The 15,152-nt window shown below is 44.8% G+C and overlaps 3 protein-coding genes across 17 annotated transcripts in view; 1 reads left to right on the plus strand and 2 right to left on the minus strand.

Moving 5' to 3' along the window:
• LOC121459333 (protein PRR14L-like) overlaps window positions 1–924 on the minus strand; it is a 73,610-nt gene extending 72,686 nt beyond the window's left edge. Inside the window, exon 1 of the mRNA XM_041668965.1 lies at window positions 741–924. Coding sequence (XP_041524899.1) covers window positions 741–770 — 30 coding nt within the window. The 5' untranslated portion in view covers window positions 771–924. The remainder of the gene's footprint in view (window positions 1–740) is intronic.
• A 12,207-nt stretch (window positions 925–13,131) lies between these two features.
• LOC121459275 (formin-like protein 5) lies at window positions 13,132–13,632 on the minus strand. The gene has a single exon (XM_041668806.1). The coding sequence runs from the start codon at window positions 13,630–13,632 to the stop codon at window positions 13,132–13,134; it is 501 nt and encodes a 166-aa protein (XP_041524740.1).
• The window catches only part of LOC121459396 (GATOR complex protein DEPDC5), a 124,494-nt gene continuing 122,605 nt past the window's right edge, over window positions 13,264–15,152 (plus strand). For 13 of the 15 annotated variants that reach the window (XM_041669106.1, XM_041669121.1, XM_041669109.1 and 10 more), the window contains exons 1-2: window positions 13,279–13,370; window positions 14,099–14,215. In XM_041669106.1, coding sequence (XP_041525040.1) covers window positions 14,158–14,215 — 58 coding nt within the window. In that variant the 5' untranslated portion in view covers window positions 13,279–13,370; window positions 14,099–14,157. Of the gene's footprint in view, window positions 13,371–14,098; window positions 14,216–15,152 lie in introns of those variants that run through there. The other 2 variants (XM_041669107.1, XM_041669120.1) reach the window with 2 other exon arrangements.

Raw genomic sequence — 15,152 nt, forward strand, 5'->3', positions numbered from 1 at the left:
GAGGTGGGCTGCCAAGGTCAAGATGGTTAAGTGGGAGACACAAACTTGCAAATATCACACTCCAAAAGAGGAAGAGAAGCAGTAGAAGACCTAATAAAAACACAAAAAGCAAAGCTTCCTTGCTGAACGTGACTGAGGGACGGCGAGAGAGGAGGACTTGCAGTAACACAAATTCTGGGCCTTGGGCCTTCCTCTCTTTATCTTGAGAGGGGGAAAAATGGAGAGAATACAAATCTTTTGTTTTGCTTTGTTTTTTCCTTTTTTTGCAAAAAAGAAGGATACCTCTGTCACCTTTTAGGGAAGTTGAGAATCTACTTCACTTGGAAGACGCTGCCAAAAGTGGGGGTCGTTTGGGGGATAATCCCTTAAATTCTTAGAATAAAGAATTTCCCTTTACCATCACAAACGGTCTCCCTTCGCGGACAAACAGACCTGACGCGAGGAAAGGCGTGTGCAGAAGAGGGGCGCTAGCCTCTCCAAGGAGAGAAGTTGGGGGGGGGGGAGTCCCTGCAGATGGAAGTTGAAAAGGAGCCTCTTTCCCCTGGAGCCAAAACTCCGAGAAGCTGTTGTCTCCCAGTGACGTGGTGCCTGATCTACTCGATGTCTGTGGGTGTTTCTGTCACGAACAACGCAGCTTTGGTGCCCTCGGAGCCCCGAGAGGCTGGGGGCCAGGACCCCCTTAGTCAGCACCGGCCGGGGGAGGACCCCCATGGCATTGTGGGGCCGCCTGGGCCTCTTACCCTGTGGCCTGCTCCGCGGCCCGTGCTCATGCTGCCACCTTGGCCTCGGCTGCCTCTGTCCCCGCTGTCCCCGCCGACACCAACTCTGCCAGATCTTCTAGAGCCGAAGCCCGAGGGCGCTCCGGCCTCCACCGCTTCTACAGACCCCCCCCCTCCCTACCGCACTTCCTCATCCGGGGCCACAGCCAGCCATGCGGACGGGTCTTGATCCCGCCCCCGCACGGCGCGCGCGCACTCGGGAGGGCCGCTCTTCCCAGCCCGTACCTCCGCCCTCTGCTAGCCCCCGACACACTCAGCCCCGCCCGCACCGCACTGGCTCTTAAAGAGAAACACACACAGCCTAGCGGGTGTTGCACACGCATTTAATCCCAGCCCTTGAAAGGCAGAGGCAGGAGGATGTCTGTGAGTTCAAGGCCAGCCTGGTGTACGGAGCGCGTTTCCAGGACAGGCTTTGAAGCTAAAGAGAAACCAAAACCAAAAAAGAAAAAAAAAGAAAGAAAGAAAGAAAGAAAGAAAAAGATATCCTTTGGCCCTGTTCCTGTCTCCAACTGTTACCAATGCTATGGCCAGATCCATTTCTGTGACATGGACAACTGCCACCATCCTGGCAGATCACGAGACCTTTTAATAACTACTTCAGTCAGTGGTTTAGGTCACGCCATTCTCTTCTAATCACACTGACTACTAAATCTAAATGATATACCAGGAAAGTCGTTGGTTACACGTCCTTTTTATTTCTTTGCCACTTAAGCATTGAAAGTACCACATTTCTATAAGGGTTTTTTGTTTGTTTGTTTGTTGTTGTTTTTTTTCTGTTTTTTTCGAGACAGGGTTTCTCTGTGGTTTTGGAGCCTGTCCTGGAACTAGCTCTTGTAGACCAGGCTGGTCTCGAACTCACAGAGATCCGCCTGCCTCTGCCTCCCAAGTGCTGGGATTAAAGGCCTGCGCCACCACCGCCCTGCTGAAAGTACCACATTTCATCCCTTCCTTGTTGCCTATCCCTTCTCATCTTCACCTGTCTTCTTCACCCCTGTATCACAGCACCTAAAGAAGTTTCCAGCAGAGATTAGAATGGGGAAAAAAGTTTGTGAGGATTAAATATGTCCATAGAATAATCAAGTTTGCCCCAAACCAAAGACATGATTTAGAATTAGACACCTATAGTTCCTAAAGTTCATCATCCTGGCAGGTGATGAGGGCTTTGGGGGAAACTGTAATTAGCTTTTCTCTGAATAGGATATATGGAGGGAGCCTAGGCTTGGCAGGGCACTCCTTTAACTGCAGGAGAGGAAGGAGCATCTATCTCTGAGTTCCAAGCCTGCCTGGTACACAAAGTGAGTTCCAGAACAGAGCTACAGAGTGAGACGCTGACTCAAAGAACAAACAAAAGAGATCTGTGAGAGGCTGGATAAAAGTTCAGTGTTCAAAAAGCACAATTTCTGCTTTCCTAGTAGATTTCAGGTCAGTGTCTAGTAACCTCGCCGGGAGGCTCCCAACAGCCTGTAAGTCAAGTTCAGTTCGAGCAGGAGGCACTGCTTCTGGCCTCCATACACAACTCAAACATCCCATACACACAAGCACATAATTGAAAAAAAATAGCTTTGAGTCAGAGAGCCCGCATCTTGCCAGAGATAGTGGTTTTTCTCAGCATTAGGGTTGAAAATACACAAATTCGTATGTCAACCCTACTATCTTTGGGCTGAATGAAATCATATGGAGTTCATATATGTATAAAGTTTGCATGTAAGCTACTGATTTTCTAATATATACTGAGGTAAAGATTAATTAATTAGTCAGACAGTGCTTGCCTGTGCCTTTAATTAATCCCAACACTCCAGGAGGCAGGCAGATCTTTGTGAGTTCCAGGCCAGCCTGGTCTACAAATGGAATTCCAGAATAGACAGGAATGTTACACAGAGAAACTCTGCCTGGGGAGGGAAAAGCTCCAAAAACAAACAAACAAAAAAGGATTAATTAACTAAAAATCCACTTCGGAACATTTTTAAGGGGCTGGAGAGATGACTAAGCAGTTAAGATTGGTGCTCTTTGCAGAGGACAGTGCTATGGGATAATGTTCTTGTAGCCTGGAAAGATTTTTCACTCTTATTAGTTTAATGAAACACTGATTGACCAGTAGATAGGCAGGAAATAGAGGTGGGATGACCAGACTAGGAGAATTCTGGGAAAAGGAAAGGCAGTCAGTTACCATCCAGACACAAAAGAAACAAGATGAGAATGCCTCATTAAGAAAAGATACATTTTTGGGGGGCTGGAGAGATGGCTCAGTGGTTAAGAGCATTGCCTGCTCTTCCAAAGGTCCTGAGTTCAATTCCCGGCAACCACATGGTGGCTCACAACCATCTGTAATGAGGTCTGGCGCCCTCTTCTGGCCTGCAGACATACACACAGACAGAATATTGTGTACATAATAAATAAATAAATAAATAAATATTTTTTAAAAAAAAAGAGGGCTGGAGAGTTGGCTCAGAGGGTAAGAGCATTGCCTGCTCTTCCAAAGGTCCTGAGTTCAATTCCCAGCAACCACATGGTGGCTCACAACCATCTATAATGAGGTCTGGTGCCCTCTTCTGGCCTGCAGGCATACACACAGACAGAATATCGTATACATAATAAATAAATAAATATTAAAAAAAATAAAAAAAATAAAAAAAAAGAAAAGATACATTTTTTCATGTGGCTAAACAAAGATAAGAATTATGGGTTAATTGAAGTTGTAAGAGTTAGTTAATAATAAGCATAAGATAATAGGCCAAACAGTTTCTAATTAATATAAGCCTCAGTGTGTTTCTTTGGGACTGAATGGCTGCGGGACTTGGCAGGACAGTAACTTCCAACTAGAAATGGCACCCAATGTTCAGCAATTACATACACATAAAACCTGAGAGATCTTGAGAAGGGATTCTAAACATAAAAGAGCACAGTCAAGTGCAGCTTCTTGGTAGCAGCAATTTCTTGGGTAGGCTCTGTTTGCTGTAAGAAAGGCTTTCTGACTCAGCATTAGCTGCAAAACCGTGTCACTCTTTTAAGAAACCCTGCCACCAAAGACGTAAATGGTGTTTATGAGCAACCAATGGCATGCTTCTTGGTGGCAGCATGGACCTAGAAATTCTACAGAGTTGTGGCAATAGATATTACTCCTGGCAGTACCTCTGCCGTCAAGCTAGACTCTAGGGAGGTCAAGGAATGGAGCAGAACCAGCCGCCAAAGATGCAGCTCTAATCCTAGCCATATTGCTTACCAGATTAAAGACTCGTGCAGTCAGAAAAAGACAGAGACATACAGTAAAGACAAATTCAGGCAAAAAAAACCCTTTAAATGCTTTACAGTGTGTTTAAAAATATAGATACACTTAGGAAAGAAAAGGAAAAGGATAGAGAAAGTCCTTAGAAAAAAGAAATAGAGTAGTCGGGTGTGGTGGCATAGGCCTTTAACCCCAGCACTTGGGAGGCAGAGGAAGGCAGACATCAGTGTGTTTGAAGCCATCCTGTTCTACAGAGTGAGTTCCAGGATAGTCTAAGATACACAGAGAAACCTTGTCTCCAAAAAAAATTAAAAATAAAATAGAGGGCCGGGCGGTGGTGGCGCACGCCTTTAATCCCAGCACTCGGAGGCAGAGGCAGGTGGATCTCTGTGAGTTCGAGACCAGCCTGGTCTACAAGAGCTAGTTCCAGGACAGGCTCCAAAACCACAGAGAAACCCTGTCTCGGAAAAAAAATAAAAAATAAAAAAAAATAAAATAGAAATAAGAGTTTAAAAAAAGCCCCGTAAGCTGGGCGGTGGTGGCGCACGCCTTTAATCCCAGCACTCGGGAGGCAGAAGCAGGCAGATCTCTGTGAGTTCAAGACCAGCCTGGTCTACAAGAGCTAGTTCCAGGATAGGCTCCAAAACCACAGAGAAACCCTGTCTCGAAAAAACAAAAACAAAAACAAAAAAAAAAGCCCCGTAAAGATGGAAAATATACAGACAGTCTAGATACTGTATGTTACTGTATTGTCTTTCAATTGTTTGACTGCAGAGGAAGGAGCAATAGCTGCTAAAAGATATTTGATTATAAATGCTGCTGGATTAATCCAACCTATATATTTTGAAAATGCCTTGACTTCAAAAATTTAAGTCAAAAGATATGTTACTTTGGAGAAGAAGTTTTGCTTTTGTTTCCACAAGAAATGAGAGCCTTTGGATTTATTTTTGGTCAAGAAAAATAAAGTTTGATCAAGGATGACCCCCTGAAAAATCTCCAATGGAAATGGATGCCCAGATGATCCAATCTTTCAGAGCACCTCTGTTGCAGTTTCTTCTGAGTTCTGTACCCAGAGTAGCTTTAAGGCTGCTGGTTGAGATGATCAAGTTTCATGGAACATTCCAGTCATGATTAAACTATGATCCTAAATTTTCTTTGTGTCCCCATAAGATTATAAGCACCCCCAATCAGCAGGAAGTAGCTTAGAAAACTATGTCCACATTCCCAAAATATGGAATATGGAGTTTGTCTTTGTTTAGAATGTTGGTTACAGTTGTTATGGATAATGGTCAGGAAAAAAGCTAAACAAAGGAGATTAGATTCAGAGTTTTTTTTTTTTTTTGAAAAGAAAGAAGGGGAAATGCTGAGGGATAATGCTCTTACACACTGGAAAGATTTGTCACTCATATTAGTTTAATAAAACGCTGATTGGCCAGTAGCCAGGCAGGAAGTCCAGGCAGGGTGACCAGATTAGGAGAAGTATGGGAAGAGGAAGGTAGAGATGCAATCATAAGCCAGACACAGAAGAAGTAAGATAGGAATGATTCACCGAGAAAATGTACCAAATCATATGGCTAAACATAGATAAGAATTATGGATTAATTTAAGTTGTAAGAGCTAGTTAACAATAAGCCTGAGCCAATAGACTAAACACTTTATAATTAATATAAGCCTCTGTGTGTTTCTTTGTGAAACAGCTGTGGGACTGGGGAGGACAGAAACTTCTGTCTACAGGACAGTTTGGTTAGCAGAACCTAAATGAGGCAGCTTTCAACCCCTTATAACTCCAGATGCAGAGGATCTGATGCCCTTTTCTAGACTCTGTGGGAACCCCACCCCATATATAAACAGAGATAAAAACACACATACATGTAAATAAAAAATAACAAAATAAAAGTTTTCTTAAAGTAAATTAAATTGCGAGGGCCTGTTTCAAGACAGGATTTCTCTGTGTAGCCTTGGCTGTCCTGGAACTCTACTGTAGACCAGGTTGGCTTCAAATCCACCCGCCTCCTCCCCAGTGTTGGATTGAAGGTGTGCTCTACTACTATTCTGAATAAAAATTTTAAAATTTCACAATATCCTTATTAAGTATATTCAAAGACAATTGCACAACTTTACAATAGAGTCTGTAAAACTCAACATTACTGGTCTTTCCTTTTGTCTCAAGATCCAGTATGGTTTTGCATAATCAATCCCATTATTCATTCTACCTTTGTTTTTAAATATGATATTTTCTCACCATGAAATCTTTTTTGTAATTATTGTTTGTTTATTTATTTTGTTTTTGACAAAGACTCTAGGAAGTAGAAGCTGGCTGTGGTGGTTAAAATGAGAATGACCCCATAGGTTCATACATTTGAATGTTTGTTCTGAAGTTAGTTAAACTGTTAAGGAAGGATTAGAAGATGTGATATTTTATTTATTTATTTATTTATTTATTTATTTATTTAAGATTTCTGTCTCTTCCCCACCACCGCCTCCCATTTCCCTCCCTCTCCCCCAATCAAGTCCCTCTCCCTCATCAGCTAGAAGAGCAATCAGGGTTCCCTGCCCTGTGGGAAGTCCAAGGACCACCCACCTCCATCCAGGTCTAGTAAGTTGAGCATCCAAACTGCCTAGGCTCCCACAAAGCCAGTACGTGCAGTAGGATCAAAAATCCATTGCCATTGTTCTTGAGTTCTCAGTAGTCCTCATTGTCCGTTATGTTCAGCGAGTCCGGTTTTATCCCAGGCTTTTCCAGACCCAGGCCAGCTGGCCTTGGTGAGTTCCCCATAGAACATCCCCATTGTCTCAGCGTGTGGGTGCACCCCTTGCGGTCCTGAGTTCCTTGCTCGTGCTCTCTCTCCTTCTGCTCCTGATTTGGACCTTGAGAAGATGTGATATTTTTATTTTATTTTATTAACTAGTTAATTAATTTTTACAGACTAATCCCAGTTCCCCCGCCCTCCTCCCCTGCTCCCCCCACTTCCCTTCACTCCACCACCCATCTTCTCCTCAGAGAGGGTGAGGAGAGTCAACGAATTCTGTCACATCACTACTATTTTGAGGCAGGACCAAGCCCTCCCTGTCTTGTCTAGGCTGATGGGTTCCAAAAAGCCAGATCATTCATTAGGAATTGCTCCTAGTCCCACTGCCAGTGGGCCACAAACTGCCCAAGCCACTCATTGTCACCTGCTTTCAGAGGGTCTAGATCGGTCTTATGCAGGTTGTCAATCCAGACTCAGTGAGCTCCCACTAGTTCAGGTCAGCCTTTTATGTGGGTTTCCATGTCATGGTCTTGATCCCGTTGCTCATGTTATCACTCTTCCATCTCTTCAGCAGGACACCGGGAGCTCTGTTCAGTGGTTAATTCCACAACTAACCACTCTGCATCTGCATCTCTGCATCTGCTTTAAGAAGATGTGATCTTGGGCTGGATTGATGACTCAGTGGTTAAGAGCACTGGCTGCTCCTCCAGAGGACCCAGGTTCAATTCCTAGCACCCACACGGCAGTTCACAACTGTCTGTAACTCCAGTTCCAGCGGATCTGAAAGCTTCACACCAATGCACATAGAATAAAATTAAATAAATTATATAAAAAAGAATGCAATCTTATTGAAGAGGTGTGTCCTTGAGGGTTGGCTTGGCTTTGAAGTTTCAAAAGCCCAAACCATTGCAGTTAACTAGTATTAGCTCCACAGCACGCTCTCTCTCTCTTTCCTCTCCATCCCCCCATCCCTCCCACTCTCCCTCAGGCTTGTGGATCTCTCAGCTACTTCTCCAGCAGCATGCTTGTCTGCCTGCTGCTCTTCTTCCTGCCATGACAATCCAGGACTTACCCTCTGAAACCGTAAGCAACCCTCATTAATGTCATATGGTTTTGAGTCAAGGTCTCCCTTCTAGTTCAGGCTCTGTTTTTATTGTACTTATTTGCTTAGTTTTACTTTTTATTCTTTTGAGACAGGATCTTACTTTCTAATCTGAAACTTGCTCTATGGACCAGGCTGGCTTCAAACTCTTCCTGTCTCAGCCTTTTGGATAGTAGGATAATAGGCTCGACCATGCCTGCCTTCTGCACTCTCCTAAATCATATGGAAATATTATTCATCTTACAAACTTCTACTTTTAACGTGGTCTCTTAAACTCTATTAAATTTCTGTTGTTTTGGGGTTTTGTTGTTTGTTTGTTTGTTTTGAGACAGGGTTTCTCTGTAGCTTTGGAGCCTGTCCTGGAACTAGCTCTTGTAGACCAGGCTGGCCTCGAACTCACAGAGATTCTCCTGTCTCTTCCTTCCTAGTGTTGGGATTAAAGGCGAGGGCCATCACTGCCTGGATGTTTTGGGGTTTTTTGAGGGTTTCGCTGTGTAGCCTTAGCAGTCCTGGAACTCTCACTGTAGACCAGGCTGGGCTCAAACTCAGGCATTTGCCTGTCCCTGCCTCCTGAGTGCTGGAATTAAAGATGTATGCCACTGACGTCACCACTACCATCATCTGGCTTTTTCTTCTCCTAACATCTTTCCTTTTTCCTTTTTTCCAATCTCTGACCATGTAGGTCAGACTGGCCTCAAATTCTTCCAGAGATGGGATATTAGGTATATACCACCATGGGAACCTTTACTTATTGTGCTATGAGACGCCCACTACCAAGGCCTCTACTGCTTTACAGTGCTTTTACTTAAAAGAAAAATTATACATTTTCTGAAAAACATTGGAAAGCAATAGCTGTGTTAAAACTGGAAAAAAAGACCTTTAAAAAAGTGCTGTAATGAACTGGAGGCCAAGATGCTGTTTCGATTAGTAGTCACCATGGTCAGAAGGTGCACGCAGTGTGGTGACCTAAGACACTTGCTCTGGTTATAAAATGTTACCATAATGAAGCAGGAGGTGGGAGAGTGGCACAGGGCAGAAACCAGGCTGAGGATGCCTGCAGATAGACAGCTTTGGCCAGATGTGTGAGGCCCTGGCTCCCACCCCCAGCCCTAGACATAAGAGAAAGAAAGAAAGAAAAAAGAACGCGAGGAAGCAAGAGGCAAGTGCACTGGGCATGGTGACTCATTTCTACAATCCCAGACAGAAGCTGGAGGGAAGCTGAGGCAGGAGGATTGTCATGAGTTCAACACCAGTTTGCTACAGAGTGGGATCATAACTCACCTAATTTTTGGGGGGAGGTCATGGGAGAGGGTAGAAATAGAGAGGGGCAGGAACGAAGGGAAGCAGAGAAAAATGTATAGCACAATAAAAACAATAAAAATAAAAAATTTAAATTAGCATAAAAATCATAGCTATTATCACTAATTATTGGAATAGTTTCAATGGTATTTGATTAGCATTCACTGATTTAGTTTTCAGTCCCTACTTCTATGGGACAAAAGCTGGCCTTGCATGACAAAGTCCCTGGGTTCAATCCTCAGAATTGACTATCAACATCCAAAGGATCGTAGAAGCCTAGGAATGTTTTAGGGTTTGAGTTTGTAGAGACTTGCGCAGTGGACACTTCCAAGCAAGAGCTATTCCATCATCTTAAGTTTATAATAACACACACACACACACACACACACACACACACACGTAGACATCTGATGGTGGCTTAAAGGAGACGGAAAGGCAGAGAGAGGAAAGTCTGTCTTGGCAGGACAGTGTTTTTTGGAGGACACATTTCTAGGGGAATACAATCTCACCCACGTGAAGGGATGAGCCATAAATCCCACGCTCTGGGGGGGGGGGATGAGAGAATGCCTCATACCATAAGAGAATAAAATAATAAAATGGCCCAGTTCATGCAGACAGATGAGAGGATACCCCAGGAAGAAGAAGGCTACGACTTTTATAGGGCCATAAATGACTGCCTCGCCTACTAAAAGTTCCCTCCTGTACTTTTTCAGTTCCGTAGTTCCCTTGCCGCAATGGCACTTGGGAGGTGTAGTCTTTCAGCAGGAAACTATCGTTCAAAGCTCTATGATAGAGAGAAAAGAGGAGCTGTTTGCTGAAGAGGGTCTTTGTCAGAGGTGGTAGTTATGGGCACACTGAAGTGGGGGACGGGTCCCCTGGTCACTTAGCAGGAGAAGAGTTCTACTTGATCGTCTGTGATGGAGCCTGTTGTTGTAGGGGGGTTACTTATAGGTGCATTGAAGGGTCAGTCCTGTCACTTAGCAGGAGAGTTTAACTTGATCAGCTGTGATGGATTATGCGACGATTGTCGTCCTGTATTCCTAATGAGACTTTTGAAACAGAATTGTTAAAGGGCTGTAAACAGTTGATTTGGTTACCGAATAAAACAGAGAGATTTCCCTGGAAGGAAGGTTGAGGGAGGAGAAGGAGCCATGGCAAGGGAGACAGAGTGGGCCAGTGAGACTAAGTGGGCACAGACTTGATTCAGGGTGACAGGGATTGGTCCCATGCCAGGACTCCTGCGCCAAATGAGCTAGCAGACGTAGCAGGGAACTAGAGAGCGTCAAAGGAAGGGAAGAGGACTAATGTCAAGAATAATATTTGGAGCGGGATGAAAGGGATGAAGTTCCTTCTCAGCCAGTTTTTCCATGCCGTGTGAAAGGTCTTTTTGTAGCTATGTCTGGAACAAATGGAGCTGTTGTAGGGTGAAAGTCACCGGGAGAGCTTACATGGAACATTTCGCTTGGGTATAGGGTGAAATTCAGTAAAACATGTAAAAGGCAAGGCAGGGTAATACATTACACGTGAGTATAATAAGGAGGGCTGATATGATCAAGGGAAGGAACCAGAGTGGGAAGGAACCAAAAGGAATTTTCATCTTGCATCTTGTCCCTGTGTCTTGTGCTAAGGAGAAGTATCTTTCTTTTTTTTGAGATAGGGTTTCTTTGTGTAACAGTTCTGGCTGTCCTGGAACTCGCTTTGTAGACCAGCTGGGCCTCAAAAATCACAGAGATCTGCCTTCCTCTGCCTCCTAAGTGCTGGGATTAAAGCTGTGCACCACCACCACCTGGTTGTTTGTTTTTTGGGACAGGGTTTTATTGTGTTGTTTAGTCCTGGCTGTACTGGATCTCACTCTGTAGACCAGGCTGGTCTTGAACTCACAGAAGTCTATCTGCCTCTGCCTCCCAAGTGCTGGGATTAAAGATGTGTGCCACCACTGTCTGGTAGAAGAAATTTCTTTTTCTTTTCTTTTTTTTTTTTTGGTTTTTCGAGACAGGGTTTCTCTGTGGCTTTGGAGCCTGTCCTGGAACTAGCTCTTGTAGACCAGGCTGGTCTCGAACTCACAGAGATCCGCCTGCCTCTGCCTCCCGAGTGCTGGGATTAAAGGCGTGCGCCACCACCGCCCGGCCTCTTTTTCTTTTTTTTAAAAATATTTATTTATTTATTTATTAATTATTCAATGTTCTCTCTGCGTGTATGCCTGCAGGCCAGAAGAGGGCGCCAGACCTCATTACAGATGGTTGTGAGCCACCATGTGGTTGCTGGGAATTGAACTCAGGACCTTTGGAAGAGCAGGCAATGCTCTTAACCACTGAGCCATCTCTCCAGCCCCTAGAAGAAATTTCTTAACTTTTCATTTAAAAATAAATTGGTTTAGAAGCATAATTTGTAAAGCAAGATAATCATATTAAACGAGTTTTGGGATTTCTGGGAAAACATCCACAAGTACCACTTCGAAAGCCTGTATTCTCCTTACAGGCACCGGCCCTGGAGCGTTCAGTCCCATAGTCCTGAAGCAACACAGGTCAGCCCAGGTCAGAGATAATCTCCTTCAGGTGTGGGACGTTACCGAATAGAATCATTTGTTGACTCTACAGATAGAAAACCAACTGTCAAAGACATGGCTTGTTCCGTCTACTAACTTTGCAAAGCTGTGAGTTTGATGACAGAGTATCTGACATCTTCCTTTAGTGAGAGAACATGGATGGTTAGGGTGAGGACCCTGGAATCAGCTTTTACTAAGAGGAAGAACAAGGCCAGGGTAGAGGGCATGGCCAATTAAACCAATATTCAGGTCTCAAACCAGTGTCACAAGGTTCCCCTCTTCACAGCGTCCTCACATGTCCATTTGGGAGACATTAAGGGCAGAGTGTAATTGCTACTTGCCTCTCTGAAGTCTGGGACATTTAGGATGTGGGTGAAGGCTCTGAGGTCCTCCAGTGGGCAAAAGAAACCATCCCCCTGTCACGTGAGACATAAGGAGTAAATAAGGAGTAATTAATCTTTGGATAAGAAAGCTGGAGGCAGAAGCAGCCAGCTTCTGACAGGTCTTATTTCCCATGCATCCTTGTTCCATGAGGCTAAGATGCCACTTACTCTGTTGTTGTTTTTTGTTTTGTTTTTCGAGACAGGGTTTCTCTGTAGCTTTGGTGCCAGTCCCAGAACTAGCTCTTGTAGACCAGGCTGGCCTCGAACTCCCAGATATCCGCCTGCCTCTGCCTCCCGAGTACTGGGATTAAAGGCGTGCACCACCGCTGCCCGGCGCCACTTACTCTGGTTGGATATCTGTGCCCCAAACAAGGGAACTACTTGGGCCTGAGGACTTCCTGCCGATCAAGCTTATTGTAAACTTAATCCATTTTACTCAAGCATTCAATATTTTATAACCAGCTTTTTTATAAATCTGATTTTGAATATTATTTTATATTAGTCAAACTAAATTTACTTTAAATTTGAGTTACTTGCATTAGGCTTAATTTTGACAACAGAAGACTATATAATAAGAAATACAGATTGGTCTCTTCCTCCAAGCTTGTTTCTGTAAATTTGTACTTTGCATGATTGACTATTAACTTGTATTTCTCAATCATACTTAACAGAGTACAATAAATCAGTTAACTCTCTCATAAGTTATACACAGCCCCGTTTTCTTGCTGCATAGCCCAATCTAGCCTTGAACTACAGGGAACTATCTCTGTCTCCAGAGTACCTGAATTACCAGGATGCATCACCACATTCAGCTTCTCCCTGAGACTGTTGTGCCTTTCAATAGCCCTCTGAACCCAGGATGAGTTATTTACACTGTCAAACCCAAGGAAAAACAGCTCAGCGAGATAGGAGTCGACTCTCATGAGTTTCCCGTATTATGAGATCACTGTCTGAAACGAAGGTCCAGACTCTGTTTTCAAATTTCCTTTGCAAAGCAGACAATACGGTAGCTCGAGGCGGGGAAACTCCATCAGGACTCAGAGAATGAAGTCAGACTCGACGCCACGCCCCCCGTCCCAAGCCCCGGAGGAGGAAGTGGCGAGGACACCGAGACGAGGCGGCGGCTGGGCTAGAGCGGCCAGGCCCGGCGGAGCGGGGAGCGGCAAGGGGCGGGGACTCGGGGCGGAGCCTCCGGAGCGGCGCGGGCTCAGGTGAGCGCTCCTCGGCGGTGCTGGCTGGCGGGCACCTAGAGCTCTGGTGCGGAAGCTGCGCGAGCTGTGGGGGCTCAGGTGGGCTATCCTGAGGAGGTCCGGAATCTCTGGCGAGGATCTGGCCTCGGGCTGGGCCCGAGGAGGGGAGGGGCTGTGGAACTGGGGGCGAGTCGAGTGCCCGCCCCGGGCTGAGACTTGAGGGGTTTGAAGGAGGGGGCTCTGATCCAGGTTCGAGGCCCGACTCTTCCCTCAGCCCCCGCGTGACCTTGGATAAGTCTTTCCCTCCCCGAGCTTCTGCTACCACGACGACGAAATGGGTCCGCTGAGAGTTGGTACACATAGAGAGGTTCGGCAAAGAAATCCCAGCCTTCTCTCTGCTCTCTTCCCCAGGACATTGTTAGTGAAACGTGAATCACGGGAGTGCTTAAGAGTTTGAGTGACCTTGGGCCAGTCCCCTGTTTTGACGTTTCTACAGATGTGATGGACTAACCTAATATCCCTGTACTATTCTGGTGTTACTAATGCAGACAGAAACTAGGCAATGTCCCTGTCACTACAAGTGTCTGCTAGGTATGCGGCAGAGAGAGTATTTTTTCAGAGGATTGACTGGATCTCAGCCTCAATTCACTTTAATTCCCAAAGCACACTTCTATTTGTTTTTCTCCCTTGGTAATTGGAGGACTGATTTAGTTTAAGGGTTGGCAGGCCTCTCGGCTGAACAATAACCAGTATCTTCAAGGACTAAAATTAAAGAGCAATTTTAGGAAACCTGACATCTGGCTGTTTTGTTTGTGTTTCAATGGCAGGAAGGCAAGATGACTTCCCTGCTCCAAGATTGGAACAGCTGAAGAAACCACAAGACAAAATGAGAACTACAAAGGTCTACAAACTTGTCATCCACAAGAAGGGCTTTGGGGGCAGTGGTCAGTATTGATTGGTCTTTGGGGATTGTGTAAATTGGCCAAAGTTATGATGTGCCCAGTACAATACAATGCCGTAACAATTACGAATATCACAAATTGAGGTGGGCAGGTAAATGAGTGAAGCCATAACAGCCATCAGGAGAATTGGTTGCACTGGAGTCGACAAGAACTCTGAAAAGCATTCACATTCAGGTTTTGTTTGGTTTTACTTTGAATCTTGATCTTACTGGGAGTCCCAGGCTCATCTGGAACTCGTCTTGTAGCCCAGGCTGGCCTTGAACCCATTATCCTCCTGTCTGTGTGTCTGGGTGGAAATGTTCTACCACACTTGACTTAGTTTTCCCTTTTTTTTTCCCCTCCTCTCTCCTGTGCAACGCCAGAAATTAACCCAAGGCCTCATAGGTACTTTTGGAACAGGGCTTTTTTTTTTTTTTTTTTTTTAAGATTTTATTTATTTATTTTTTATGTATACAGTGTTCTGCTTGCATGTCTGCCTGCATGCCAGAAGAAGGCACCAGGTCTTATTACAGATGGTTGTGAGCCAAAGAGCAGCCAGTGCTCTTAACCTCTCATCTCTCCAGCCCCAGGGACAGGGTTATTCTACGTGACAGTCCTGGCTGTCCTAAAACTCACTCCTTAGACAAGGCTGGCCTCCAGTTCAGAGATCTGCCTGCCTCTGCCTCTGAGTGCTGGAATTAAAGGCATGCACAACCACCGCCTGGCTCTTTCTAATTTTTTTTTTAAATGCTATTTACTTCAGAAATCAGTATTGCTGACACAATGAGGTAGCTTTGTTTTTGATAGAGTCTTATAGCCCACATTGGCTTTGAAATCAGTATATACTGGAAGATGATCTTGAATTTCTGAACTCTCTTCCTCTATAACCAAGTGCTGGGATCTCTTGTGTTCCTACCTGGTTTTATGTGATTCTGGGCAA

Source organism: Microtus oregoni, unplaced genomic scaffold, assembly GCF_018167655.1.
Source record: "Microtus oregoni isolate MIOR12 unplaced genomic scaffold, Mior012 000019F_ref0000042, whole genome shotgun sequence".
Lineage (NCBI taxonomy): Eukaryota > Metazoa > Chordata > Mammalia > Rodentia > Cricetidae > Microtus > Microtus oregoni.